Here is a 15,678-nt window from a genome sequence, read left to right on the forward strand (position 1 = left end):
TACGATACAATAAACTCATTCTATAATTTTTTTCTCCTTCAAACTTTCGAAAATAGAGAATTTTCGCTTATCTGCCCTTGATCGAACACAAGATTGATATTATTATGCATGAGAGGTGGTGTTGACATTGTCAGAATATGGTACTAAAATTAGACTAGCATGAATAACAATGCCATATATAAAAAGTTATGGGATCACTTTTTCACCATAGCCATTTCTTATTCTATATGAAACAAGTATACTATTTACTATTATTTCAACAATAAGACCCCGCGAATGTATGTACAGAAGACTTTAAATCAATGCTTGACAACGTAACATTGTCCTAGTTAGCATATAACATGCTACCTTACAGGTCACGTGATAGAATTTTGTATTCACAAAGTTACCAGAGGTGAGAAATCACGTGGTGAATAATAATATTCAACATGTATTAACCATTGGTTACAACAGAGAGAGCAAGTGTAAGAAGAGGCAACGTTTTCTTATTTAAACCCTGAGCGCATGTTTGTCTATAATTAATCTCCCTTTGACAAAACTTAGATATTGCAAATATAAAACTACAGTTACTGTCAAACGTAGAACAATAGACAAACATGCGCTGACTATGTACATGTATGAATCCCGTATAAAAGTTGGCGTCCTCGCTATCGTATGGAGGTTCAAGAAATCGTCATGACCCCCAAATATGAAATCAAATTCGTACTTGGTAACACCATACTTTTAATTAACGCAATTACGTAAAGTTGCAGTTCGGATGTTGACCATTTCGGCAATTGAAAGAAACATTTCTCTTTTAAAAGTTTACTTTCTCGCAAATACCGCATGTCCTTAAGTACAGTCATCCTTTACGAAAAGTCTACTCCACTGTTAGGAATTATTATTCGAATGATCTAATTATTATATCTTAAGCTCTAAAATAATAAAATAAGGTCCAAGAATTCTGTGTTTTAAAAATAACACACTATACTTCAGTCTGTCCCTACACGGTAATCACAGACGCACTGTATTTAACCTTTTACAAACAATTCCAATTGAAACTTGAAACTTTGTGAACGTTAAGAATAAAATCTCTAATGTGAACTACACATAAATGATATTCTTTTTACTTTATCAACATTTTTACATATAATATTTTGTTTTTATATATTTAATCGATTTATATAGTCAGATTCTCTTTACACAATTGCTCTAAACAAATATAGTTCCATTAATGATCAGCAAATACAACATCACAGCAAATGTTTAGAATATCGATGTTTATGTAATACGTGGAAGAAAACAAAACATAATTTTTCTCCAGAAATGTAAATACAGTGTAAAAAGTATTCATAACCTTCGCTCGCTAAATCCTCAGTCTTATTTCACGAAAACAGGTTATTCTTCGATTGACAATTTTATTTTTATGTATTGGGAAACCCATACCTATTCTTGTTTATGGCGGGGTCATTTTTCTACGGAGGTCAGTTTTCTTCATGTTTAACGTTAATTAATAACCCCGGGTCTTTATTCTTCAAAATAAATCCAATTATTCTACAGCTGAAGGGTCATTATTCTACATCGAAAAATGACCCCCGGTAATTACTCTTTAGGTGGCATAATTCTTCTTTACATCGGTCTAAATTAATTTCCTCTAAGGAATACCCATATCCTTTTTAAAATATTTCATTAATGAAGGATTTTTTAAAATATTATATAAAGGATTTTCAATATTTCCTGTAGAAAAATCACCTGTCCTTTGGAAATTATTATTATTTTCCCATAAAATATTTCTTTATCTCACCTGTCAGGAGGGACACACTATATCAAAAGCGGTTATATTTCATGGATTTTTACTAAACTGCATCTGAAGTGAGTGCAAAAATTGTAACTTGGCACTGGCATAAGTTATCCGGGAATTAGTTACAAGCTGGTATACACAGCTCAAAAACATTTCACCCCTTTGAAAATTCAACATGTACATGTACATCAATAAGTTAAAAAACAAAAACAGAATTTTCACTTATCTCTTATTCAGCGTGAATATCAGTTAAAGATGGATTTGATGTAATAACGCGATCAATCAAGATGGAGACCCCAGCGGAAATATATACTAGAAATAACAGTATATAAAAAACGGCCCCGAAGAGACTTATCATGTCCCCCGCTCATCACTTGATCTGCGGCAAAGGGAACTTTTATTAACTGGTGGCGCTGACGCTGGAATTGAAACTCATTTATTTTAAATGCTTAATTTATATTGGAAACTAAATTATTGGCTACTGGTACAAGTTCCCGCGGGTAATTCCATCTTGTCATTTAGGTGTATTATAGAATGTATTTTTAAAATATTGGATTATCAGTTTTCTCTTATTACATCAGTGCAAATTATCCGGAGAATGATTTAATTGTTTCAATCACCCAACCGACTAGGTAAAAATTGAAGGGTATAGCTAATTACCAAAGATTGTTGTTTTTTTTTGACACATACAATAAAGTATTTTTTTATGATGTGTGTGATTGTACACATTAAATGTTTTGTTTGAGATTTTATTGTATTCAGATTTTGAAATTTAAAATTGCTTTCTATTATGTTTAATAGATATGAAGAAGGGCATTGCTGTAAGAAAAACATTTTGTAAATAAATTCGATCTATTGTTTTTTTGCAATCGCAATCTTTGTAACTCTTATGAACCACGTATAAGATAATTAATGTTCATATTTGCATATTCTTTTGTTAGCTTAGCTGAGTTTTTTTGTTTAGTTTTTATTCGGCGTCTGTTTGTAAACTTTTTACATTTTCGATTTCTTCTCCAGAACCACTGAACCAATTTCAACCAAACTTGACAAAAAGCATCGGTGGATGAAGGAGATTCAAGTTTGGTAAAATATAGAGCCACTTCTTATTTTAAAAGGAGTGAAATAAGAAATATTGAAAATCTGTTGGTATTAAAAAAATATTCTTCTCAAAAACCAGAAAAGCTGAAACTTGTGTTGAACCATTCAAATTTGTTTAAATCATGATTTTCGGGCAGGACCACAATAGGGTGTCAATCTTTTATATAGGAATGTATGAAGAAAAAATTGAAAAAAATCTTCTCAAAAACCATTCGGCCGGAAAAGCTGAAACTTGTATGGAAGCATCCATAGGTGGTGTCGATTCAAATTTGTTCAATCATGATCCCTGGGGAGTAGGGTGGAGCAAAATACAGGGGCGAATTTTTACATAGGATTATATATAGAAAAATTAAAAAAACAACAACCTTTTTTCAAAACCCATTTGGCAAGAAAAGCTGTTAATTGTATGGAAGCATCCTCATGTATAGTGTAGATTCGAGTTCGTTTATATCATGATCCTAAAGGGTGTGGTGTGGCAACAATGGGGGGGGGGGGGGGGTCAATTTTTGTTTACATAGGAATATATAGAGAAAAATCTTCTTAAAAACCATTTGGCCAGAAAAGCTGTTACGATATTTGAGAGCTCCCACGGGTAAAGAAGATTCAAATGTGTTCAAATCATGGTCTCCTGGGGTAGGGAGGGGCCACATTGTGGGGAGATTTTCTTAAGAACTACAATGCTTTATATGAGGTATGACTATGATGTCATCCGGACGAAGGAGGGGGGGGGCTTAATATTTCCTGAGATTATCCGTAGAAAAATTCTTTTTATACAGGAACATTACAACTACATTGTCCACATATTTTGTATTTGACTCCATAAAGCTGATTTTATTTTGGTTCCTCTTGAACAGGTAAGTGATCGGGCCACATGCCTCTTGTTTTTAAAAGTCGTATAAAAAGATATTCAATACAGGTTAAGTAACTTACTTCAGCAAGTTTGGTCACAGTCAGTAAGCTTAGAAATATCAATTACAAACTGGTTAAATCTTGTAAACCTGGCTTTGTTATTTGATTGTTCATCGACTATCCACTGCTTAACTTACATAGTAAACACAAAAGAATAACTCGAGTGGTCGTTAGTTAAATTTATTAAATACGACAAAACCTTCGTAGTTTTTGTAGTAAACCTTCTTTTCTTTTTTGTCCGACTAATTGAAGACGAATTTCGTAGTAGGAGGTTCCTTTAACATATACTTTCTTTACAGGATTCGACAGAATCTGAAATTCAGCCACTGATGGGTACAGAAACTCGCGCTCGGTCGGATATTTTGAGTACTTCTGAATGTCTTTTGGTCTCCACAAACTTGGGGTCGAATTATCGATGATTAACAATATGTTGTTGTCTGTAGAATGTCCTATGAAATTGAACGCCGCATTAATGAGATTGGTAGAGGATGTAAATGCTGGGAATACAACGCTTTTTCCTTTTTGATAACTCTTAAGAGCGCTAGTCATATCACCTCTGACATTCCCAATCATACGATAGGTTTTACCCTTATATCCAGGCAACTTTTCCCAGTATAGTAATGTTGCAAAGAGGGCAGCTGCATAAGGTGCCAGTTCTTTGTCCTTTTGTTCAAGTGTCTTTTTTGTGCATTTGTGTTGGGAAAGAGCAAAGTTTAAATCCCCGTAGATATCATCATCTGTGTACATATAAACAAGAGTGTCTTCTAGTTTGGAAAGGTCTTTAGCTTTTTTGATAAGAGTTTGGTAACCAGTCCGATACCTCTTTTTGAGTGCCTCGGCTATCCTTTGCTTTATATCGTTACGGTGTTGTTGTAAGAAGTCAAAAACAGATTTTAGTGAATCAACAAATGCACATTGGTTTTTCTTAACCGCTCCCTTTGTCAACACTTCCATTCCGTAGTTAATCAAGTCCATACCATCGTTTTCTATTTCTTTTTTGCATTCCGATGTCTCCACTATCGCTCTTTTTGAACGCCTCTTGTTTATGGGTGAGTAATCTTCCAGAAATGCATGTGTTGCCAAAACAACCAACAGAAGTATCACACCGATGCACTGCAATCTGCAATCCATGCTAAACAGAGGAAATTTAGATGTTATAGTTTGACTACTGTTAACTCTGAAATATAACTTTTTTTTTAATAAAAAGTTTTATAAAATGTTTCTATCAATTATAAAAAATAGTTAACTCTCCTCAAAAGTCTATCTATCTATCTATCTATCTATCTATCTATCTATCTATCTATCTATCTATCTATCTATCTATCTATCTATCTACATTGTATCTATCTATCTATCTATCTATCTATCTATCTATCTATCTATCTATCTATCTATCTATCTATCTATCTATCTATCTGAGAATTTTCTACTTACAAAATCTATATATTTGATTTTTAATATTTGGTAACAAGGGACAGTTTTGAAAAGAGTAACCGTTAATATTTTTGTAAAATTTAGAGTTGTTTTTTCTTTCCTCAGAAATTGGTGATTTGCATATTAAGGAGTGAATTAAATGTTCTTATTCTGAATGGGAACTGAGGAAATTCTATTTACAGAGTTCCGAAGACACACATCCCATGTTAACAGTGAACGGTATAAAAAAACTGTCTCCTGCCACCCTTATACATTGTTGCGCACAGAAAACCCATAACATTCTTAAAAGAATTTTTATACACCCATCCCATATAAAAAAGTTTTATAAAAAATAGAGAAAATTAATAAATTTTCGAAAGTTGATATCGAAACTAACTTCATGTTTAAAACCTTAATGACATAGAAAAATCTTGCAAATTAAAACTGTAATATGTATATTCTTAAATCCATCGATTTGCTTCAAAACTCGTAAAAAACTCTTTCTCTGAGCAAAGACCCCAAGCGTTATATAGGCAAAGCGTTTCACTGAACGAGACTAGCCATAATAGCTCCGCAGCAACACACGGCTTAATTCAAACCTTTTTTAGCTCACCTGAGCCAGAGGCTCAAGTGAGCTTTTCTGATCACAATTTGTCCGTTGTCTGTCGTCGTTGTCGTTGTCGTCGTCGTCGTTGTAAACTTTTCACATTTTCATCTTCTTCTCAAGAACCACTGGGCATATTTCAACCAAATTTGGCACAAAGCACCACTAGATGAAGGGGATTCAAGTTTGTTCAAATGAATTGCCACGCCTTCTTTAAAGGGGAGATAATTGAGAATTATTGAAAATTTGTTGGTATTTTTCAAAAATCTTCTTCTCAAAAACTATTAGGCCGGTAAAGCTTAAACTTATGTGTCGGCATCCTCAGGTAGTGTAGATTCAAGTTTGTTCAAATCATGGTCCCCGGGGGTAGGGTGGGGCCACAATTGGGGGATCAAGTTTTACATAGGAATATATAGAGAAAATCTTTAAAAATTTTCTTCTCAAAAACTATCAGGCCAGAAAGATTCAAATTAAAATGGGAGCATCCTCATGTAGTGTAAATTCAAGTTTGTTCAAATTATGGTCCCCGGGGGTAGGGTGAGGCCACAATTGGGGGATCAAGTTTTACATAGGAATATATAGAGAAAATCTTTAAAAATCTTCTTCTCAAAAACTATTTGGCCAGAAAAGCTCAAATTAAAATGGAAGCATCCTCAGGAAGTGTAAATTCAATTTTGTTCGAATCATGGTCCCCGGGGTAGGGTGGGGCCACAATTGGGGGATCAAGTTTTACATAGGAATATATAGAGAAAATCTTTAAAAATCTTCTTCTCAAAAACTATTAGGCCAGGAAAGCTCAACTTTGAGTGGAGGCATCATCAGGTAGTGTGGATTCAAGTTTGTTCAACTCATGGTCCCCGGGGGTAGGGTGGGGCCACAATTGGGGGATCAAGTTTTACATAGGAATATATAGAGAAAATCTTTAAAAATCTTCTTCTCAAAGACTGTTTGGCCAGAAAAGCTCAAATTAAAATGGAAGCATCCTCATGTAGTGTAGATTCAAGTTTGGTTAAATCATGGTCCCCGGGGGGAAGGGTGAGGCTACAATTGGGGGATCAAGTTTTATATAGGAATTTATAGAGAAAAATCTTTAAAAATCTTCTTCTCAAAGACTGTTTGGCCAGAAAAGCTCAAATTAAAATGGAAGCATCCTCAGGAAGTGTAGATTCATGGTCCCCGGGGGTAGGGTGGGGCCACAATTGGGGGATCAAGTTTTACATAGGAATATATAGAAAAAATCTTTTTAAAAATTCTTTTAAAAACTATAAGGCCAGAAAAGCTCAAATTTGAGTGGAAGCATCATCAGGAAGTGTTGATTCAACTTTGTTCAAATCATGGTCCCCGGGGGTAGGGTGGGGCCACAATTGGGGGATCAAGTTTTACATAGGAATATATAGAGAAAATCTTCAAAAATTTTCTTCTCAAAAACTATTAGGCCAGGAGAGCTCAACTTTGAGTGGAGGCATCATCAGGTAGTGTAAATTCAAGTTTGTTCAAATCATGGTCCCCGGGGGTAGGGTGGGGCCACAATTTGGGGATCAAGTTTTACATAGGAATATATAGAGAAAATCTTTTAAAATTTTCTTTTCAAAAACTATTAGGCCAGAAAAGCTCAAATTAAAATGGAAGCATCCTCGGGAAGTGTTGATTCAAGTTTGTTCAAATCATGGTCCCCGGGGGTAGGGTGAGGCCACAATTGGGGGATCAAGTTTTACAATCCTTAAAAATATTCTGGGAAAGTTTTTGGTCCAAAACTCAGTACTTAGTGTGAAAGCACAGGTTATGAGATTAAAGATAGATTTAAGTTTGATGAAACCATGATTCCCTGGAGAATAGTGGGGCCACGAAATGGGGAGGGGGGGGGGGGTTTATAGGAATAGAGAAAAATCTTCTTACAGGTACAACAACGAAAGGGGCTTTACTAAAAAATAAGAGATGGATAAAAATTGGCAGATTTTCAATTTTTTTTTAGCAAGATCTACTGTACTCAGTTGTCAAGATATTTTGATACTGTAATGCTTATTTGATCAGAATTAAGGCAATTGTTGCTCAGGTGAGCGATGTGGCCCCTGTGCCTCTTGTTATACAACCGATCACCTTTTGGCGACTGGCGATTAATGCATTTCCCCTATTTTAGGATCAAATACTTTTATTGGCAACATATAGAACGTAAAGTTTAAATGAAAGCGTTAAACTTTTAAAAGCACTATAAAAATGATTTTGGTTATAAAATAATAAAAACTAACCTGTTTTGAGAGAGTCTTTCCCACTGAGGTGTCGACACAAAATACTAGTTTTGACTTAATATTTATATATATTACATGTGTGACATTTGTTGGAATATTTCTATTTGTTAACAATTTTTGATGACATAAAATCGTTAGTAACACATGTTCAATTGGCTAAATGACGGATTCGTATTCATGCCACATTTGCCGTTAATCAGCAAAATTTGCAGTTTAAAGTGTAAAATTTTATTTAGTCTGTAAAATTCAGTTTAATCTGTAAAATTTACACTTCAATCTGTACATTTTACACTTAAATATGTAAAATTCACACTTAAATGTGTAAAATTTACACTTCAATCTGTAAATTTTGCACTTTAATCTGTAAAATTCACACTTTAACGTGTAAAATTTACATTTTTTATCTGTAAAATGCACACTTTAATCTGTTTTTTATACATATTAATCCACATTCTTTGATGATTTTGCGATTAAAATAGCTAATTACTAGTATGTTGATTTCTTGTTCGTTCAAAGAATAAACATTATGTATCAGTTGTCTGAACATCGATTCCGTTGATATATGGCGGTCGCCACATACAGTACCGATCAGACCCAACCTAACAGAAAGTAAACCCCAACTAAACCCTGGGTTTACTTTCTGGGTTTACTTCGGATTTACTAGAGTGGACCCAGAGTAAACCCAGAGTTAACCCAAAGTAAACCCAGAGAGGACACAGAGAGTAAACCCAGTCAGACATATACCCCTGAAAGCAGATGCTAACTGTGTATTCGGAATATACAAAGGGTAGGAATTACAGGCAGTATGATGGTAAGATAAACTACTAGTCTGCTTCACAATTCAGTGCATACAGTTGACCTCAAAAGCAATTTCAAAGTAAACCCAAAGTAAACCCCGAGTAAACCCAAAGTAAACCCCGAGTAAACCCAAAGTAAACCCCAAGTGGGTCCAAAATTTCAAAAACTAAACCCAAAGTAATCCCCAAGTAAACACAAAAAGTAAACCCGGGGTTTAGTTGGGGTTTACTCTGGTGTTAAGTTGGATCTGATCGGTACTGTAGTTATATAGTGGTCTCCAAATAACCGACCTTGTTATTTTTGGCTGTCAGATAATTTAATTGTGGCGGCTGCCTGATAAACAGTGACAACCGCATTTTAATTATAAGGCGACCGCAACATAATTATATAGCAACCACCAGATATATGACTTTCATTCATTTATTCAATTTTTCTTTTCTTTTTTTAATTTTTTTTAATCTTTGCAGCTAATCAGATTATAAATCAAATTAATACTAAAGAACATTTCAAAATTTAAGTGTTAATTTTACTTTAATGTGTAAATTTCATAGATTAAAGTGTGTATTTTACATATCATAGTCTGAATTTTACACTTTATATTGTGAATTTTACACTTTAAGGTGTTAATTGTACAGCGTAAAGTAATTTACACTTTAAGATGTGAGTTTTACATATCAAAGTGTAGAAATCATTTTAAAAAAATGTGAAGTGCATATGTGGCACTATAACGTTCCCGTAATATTTAGAACAAGAGGCCCAGGGGCCACATCGCTCACCTGAGCAACAATTGCCTTAATTCTGATCAAATTAGCATTACAGTATCAAAATATCTTGACAACTAAGTACAGTAGATCTTGCTAAAAAAAAATAGAAAATCTGTCAATTTTTATCCACCTCTTTTTTTGGGTAAATATCAAGCCCCTTTTGTTGTTGTACCTGTAAGAAGATTTTTCTCTATTCCAATTTACCCCCCCCCCCCTCCATTTCGTGGCCTCCCTTTTCTCTAGGGAATCATGGTTTCATCAAACTTAAATCTGCATAACCTGTGCTTTCACACTAAGTACTGAGTTTTGGACCGAAAACTTTCCCAGAATATTTTTAAAGATTTTTCTCTATATATTCCTATGTAAAAATTCAAACTGATGTCACGGCCCAGCCCTATCACTAGGGACTGTGATTTTGCAAACTTGAATTTACACTATCCGAGGATGCCTCTACACAAGTTTAGGCTTTTCTGGCCAAATAGTCTTTAAAAAGAAGATATTAAAGATTTTCTCTATATATTCCTATGTAAAAATTCATCCCCCATTGTGGCCTCACCATACCCCATGACTATTATTTAAACAAACTTGAATCTTTACGATCTTGGGATGCTTCCACTTAAATTTGGGCTTTCCTGGCCTTATAGTTTAGAGAAGAAGATTTTTAAAGATTTTCTCTCTATATAAAAATTTATCCCCCATTGTGGCCCCGCCCTACCCCCAGGGACCATGATTTGAACAAACTTGAATCTACATTATCTGAGGATGGTTACAATTTGAGCTTTCTTGGCCATAAAGTTTTGAAAAGAAATTTTTTTAAAGATTTTCTCTATATATTCCTATATAAAAATTTATCCCCTAATTGTGGCCCCACCCTACCCCTGGGGACCATGATTTGAACAAACTTGAATCTACACTATCTGAGGATGCTTCCACTCAAATTTAAGCTTTTCTGGCCTTATAGTTTTTGAGAAGAAGATTTTTAAAAAAAATTTCGATATATTCCTATGTAAAACATGACCCCCCTCTTGTGGCCCCACCCTACCCCCGGGGACCATAATTTGAACAAACTTGAATCTACACTACCTGAGGATGCTTCCATTTTAATTTGAGCTTTTCTGGCCTGATAGTTTTTTAGAAGAAGATTTTTAAAGATTTTGTCTATATATTTCTATGTAAAACTTGATCCCCTAATTGTGGCCCCACCCTACCCCTGGGGACCATGATTTGAACAAACTTGAATCTACACTATCTGAGGATGCTTCCACCTAAATTTAAGCTTTTCTGACCTTATAGTTTTTGAGAAGAAGATTTTTAAAAAATTTTTCGGTATATTCCTATGTAAAACATGACCCCCCTCTTGTGGCCCCACCCTACCCCCGGGGACCATAATTTGAACAAAGTTGAATCTACACTACCTGAGGATGCTTCCATTTTAATTTGAGCTTTTCTGGCCTAATAATTTTTTAGAAGAAGATTTTTAAAGATTTTCTCTATATATTCCTATGTAAAACTTGATCCCCCCATTGTGGCCCCACCCTACCCCTGGGGACCATGATTTGAACAAACTTGAATCTACACTACCTGAGGAAGCTTCCACTTAGATTTGAGCTTCTCTGGCCTAATAATGTTTTAGAAGATTTTTAAAGATTTTCTCTCTATATAAAAATTTATCCCCCATTGTGGCCCCGCCCTACCCCCAGGGACCATGATTTGAACAAACTTGAATCTACATTATCTGAGGATGGTTACAATTTGAGCTTTCTTGGCCATAAAGTTTTGAAAAGAATTTTTTTTAAAGATTTTCTCTATATATTCCTATATAAAAATTTATCCCCTAATTGTGGCCCCACCCTACCCCTGGGGACCATGATTTGAACAAACTTGAATCTACACTATCTGAGGATGCTTCCACCTAAATTTAAGCTTTTCTGACCTTATAGTTTTTGAGAAGAAGATTTTTAAAAAAATTGTCGGTATATTCCTATGTAAAACATGACCCCCCTCTTGTGGCCCCACCCTACCCCCGGGGACCATAATTTGAACAAAGTTGAATCTACACTACCTGAGGATGCTTCCATTTTAATTTGAGCTTTTCTGGCCTAATAATTTTTTAGAAGAAGATTTTTAAAGATTTTCTCTATATATTCCTATGTAAAACTTGATCCCCCCATTGTGGCCCCACCCTACCCCTGGGGACCATGATTTGAACAAACTTGAATCTACACTACCTGAGGAAGCTTCCACTTTGATTTGAGCTTCTCTGGCCTAATAATGTTTTAGAAGAAGATTTTTAAAGATTTTCTCTCTATATAAAAATTTATCCCCCATTGTGGCCCCGCCCTACCCCCAGGGACCATGATTTGAACAAACTTGAATCTACATTATCTGAGGATGGTTACAATTTGAGCTTTCTTGGCCATAAAGTTTTGAAAAGAAATTTTTTTAAAGATTTTCTCTATATATTCCTATATAAAAATTTATCCCCTAATTGTGGCCCCACCCTACCCCTGGGGACCATGATTTGAACAAACTTGAATCTACACTATCTGAGGATTCTTCCACTCAAATTTAAGCTTTTCTGGCCTTATAGTTTTTGAGAAGAAGATTTTTAAAAAAAAATTCGATATATTCCTATGTAAAACATGACCCCCCTCTTGTGGCCCCACCCTACCCCCGGGGACCATGATTTGAACAAACTTGAATCTACACTACCTGAGGATGCTTCCATTTTAATTTGAGCTTTTCTGGCCTGATAGTTTTTTAGAAGAAGATTTTTAAAGATTTTGTCTATATATTTCTATGTAAAACTTGATCCCCTAATTGTGGCCCCACCCTACCCCTGGGGACCATGATTTGAACAAACTTGAATCTACACTATCTGAGGATGCTTCCACCTAAATTTAAGCTTTTCTGACCTTATAGTTTTTGAGAAGAAGATTTTTAAAAAAATTGTCGGTATATTCCTATGTAAAACATGACCCCCCTCTTGTGGCCCCACCCTACCCCCGGGGACCATAATTTGAACAAAGTTGAATCTACACTACCTGAGGATGCTTCCATTTTAATTTGAGCTTTTCTGGCCTAATAATTTTTTAGAAGAAGATTTTTAAAGATTTTCTCTATATATTCCTATGTAAAACTTGATCCCCCCATTGTGGCCCCACCCTACCCCTGGGGACCATGATTTGAACAAACTTGAATCTACACTACCTGAGGAAGCTTCCACTTTGATTTGAGCTTCTCTGGCCTAATAATGTTTTAGAAGAAGATTTTTAAAGATTTTCTCTCTATATAAAAATTTATCCCCCATTGTGGCCCCGCCCTACCCCCAGGGACCATGATTTGAACAAACTTGAATCTACATTATCTGAGGATGGTTACAATTTGAGCTTTCTTGGCCATAAAGTTTTGAAAAGAAATTTTTTTAAAGATTTTCTCTATATATTCCTATATAAAAATTTATCCCCTAATTGTGGCCCCACCCTACCCCTGGGGACCATGATTTGAACAAACTTGAATCTACACTATCTGAGGATTCTTCCACTCAAATTTAAGCTTTTCTGGCCTTATAGTTTTTGAGAAGAAGATTTTTAAAAAAAAATTCGATATATTCCTATGTAAAACATGACCCCCCTCTTGTGGCCCCACCCTACCCCCGGGGACCATGATTTGAACAAACTTGAATCTACACTACCTGAGGATGCTTCCATTTTAATTTGAGCTTTTCTGGCCTGATAGTTTTTTAGAAGAAGATTTTTAAAGATTTTGTCTATATATTTCTATGTAAAACTTGATCCCCTAATTGTGGCCCCACCCTACCCCTGGGGACCATGATTTGAACAAACTTGAATCTACACTACCTGAGGATGCTTCCACCTAAATTTAAGCTTTTCTGACCTTATAGTTTTTGAGAAGAAGATTTTTAAAAAAATTGTCGGTATATTCCTATGTAAAACATGACCCCCCTCTTGTGGCCCCACCCTACCCCCGGGGACCATAATTTGAACAAAGTTGAATCTACACTACCTGAGGATGCTTCCATTTTAATTTGAGCTTTTCTGGCCTAATAATTTTTTAGAAGAAGATTTTTAAAGATTTTCTCTATATATTCCTATGTAAAACTTGATCCCCCCATTGTGGCCCCACCCTACCCCTGGGGACCATGATTTGAACAAACTTGAATCTACACTACCTGAGGAAGCTTCCACTTTGATTTGAGCTTCTCTGGCCTAATAATGTTTTAGAAGAAGATTTTTAAAGATTTTCTCTATATATTCCTATGTAAAACTTGATCCCCCCATTGAGGCCCCACCCTACCCCCGGGGACCATGATTTGAGCAAACTTGAATCTACACTATCTGAGGAGGCTCCCATTTTAATTTGAGCTTTTCTGGCCTGATAGTTTTTTAGAAGAAGATTTTTAAAGATTTTGTCTATATATTTCTATGTAAAACTTGATCCCCTAATTGTGGCCCCACCCTACCCCTGGGGACCATGATTTGAACAAACTTGAATCTACACTACCTGAGGATGCTTCCACCTAAATTTAAGCTTTTCTGACCTTATAGTTTTTGAGAAGAAGATTTTAAAAAAAATTGTCGGTATATTCCTATGTAAAACATGACCCCCCTCTTGTGGCCCCACCCTACCCCCGGGGACCATAATTTGAACAAAGTTGAATCTACACTACCTGAGGATGCTTCCATTTTAATTTGAGCTTTTCTGGCCTAATAATTTTTTAGAAGAAGATTTTTAAAGATTTTCTCTATATATTCCTATGTAAAACTTGATCCCCCCATTGTGGCCCCACCCTACCCCTGGGGACCATGATTTGAACAAACTTGAATCTACACTACCTGAGGAAGCTTCCACTTTGATTTGAGCTTCTCTGGCCTAATAATGTTTTAGAAGAAGATTTTTAAAGATTTTCTCTATATATTCCTATGTAAAACTTGATCCCCCCATTGAGGCCCCACCCTACCCCCGGGGACCATGATTTGAGCAAACTTGAATCTACACTATCTGAGGAGGCTCCCATTTTAATTTGAGCTTTTCTGGCCTGATAGTTTTTTAGAAGAAGATTTTTAAGGATTTTGTCTATATATTTCTATGTAAAACTTGATCCCCCCATTGTGGCCCCTTCCTACCCCTGGGGCCCATAATTTGAACAAACTTGAATCTACACTACCTGAGGATGCCGCCACACAAGTTTGAGCTTTTCAGGCCGAATAATTTTTGAGAAGAAGATTTTTGAAAAATACCAACAAATTTTCAATAATTCTCAATTATCTCCCCTTTAAAGAGGGCGTGGCACTTCATTTGAACAAACTTGAATCCCCTTTACCTAGTGGTGCTTTGTGCCAAATTTGGTTGAAATCTGCCCAGTGGTTCTTGAGAAGAAGATGAAAATGTGAAAAGTTTACAACGCCAACGCCGACGACAACGACAACGACAACGACAACGACGACAGACAACGGACAAATTGTGATCAGAAAAGCTCACTTGAGCCTTTGGCTCAGGTGAGCTAAAAAACCGTCATTTTTTTTAATTGCTTTAAAAAAGTTACTAAAAATCTATCAACACGTGGCGTTCTATTTAAATAGTTCCATATCTTCCATGACTAAATATTAATAATTATGTGACATTCTAGATAAATTGTTTGAATTTAAATTTATTTATTTAGGGTATTTGATGGCATAAAATATCTAGTAACAGCTGTTCATTTGCATAAACACCGAAAGTATTCCTGCTAAAACTTACAATGATGTATGATCTTCTGGGGTAAAACCGTCAAGTTTTTGGGCGTTATTAAAGTTATCATGTAAATCTATTCAAAGTTTGTGTATTATTCAAGGAGGCATCTGGATAGTCAGCAAGGTAACTATCAGACCAGCCTCTTATATTTAATATGGTGTTTAAAACTAATAAAATGTTCATTTGGTAAAGACGAATTCAATATACTAGTACATTTATTTAGCTATAAACAAAAATTTCGTTTAACTGTACATTTATATAGATCGTGGAGCACATGGCTTAGTGGTCATGGGTGTTAGGCGAGTAACCGAA

The 15,678-nt window shown here is 35.3% G+C and overlaps 1 protein-coding gene across 1 annotated transcript; it reads right to left on the bottom strand.

The window, feature by feature from the left end:
* Positions 1-3,951: 3,951 nt before the first annotated feature.
* LOC128160295 (uncharacterized) lies at positions 3,952-8,085 on the bottom strand. The gene is made up of 2 exons (XM_052823585.1): positions 8,051-8,085; positions 3,952-4,919 (listed from the first exon to the last, which is right to left on the bottom strand). The coding sequence occupies exon 2, from the start codon at positions 4,916-4,918 to the stop codon at positions 3,971-3,973; it is 948 nt and encodes a 315-aa protein (XP_052679545.1). The 5' UTR covers position 4,919; positions 8,051-8,085; the 3' UTR covers positions 3,952-3,970.
* Between the last annotated feature and the right edge of the window lie 7,593 nt (positions 8,086-15,678).

The sequence above is a fragment of the Crassostrea angulata genome, chromosome 8 (assembly GCF_025612915.1).
Source record: "Crassostrea angulata isolate pt1a10 chromosome 8, ASM2561291v2, whole genome shotgun sequence".
NCBI lineage: Eukaryota > Metazoa > Mollusca > Bivalvia > Ostreida > Ostreidae > Magallana > Magallana angulata.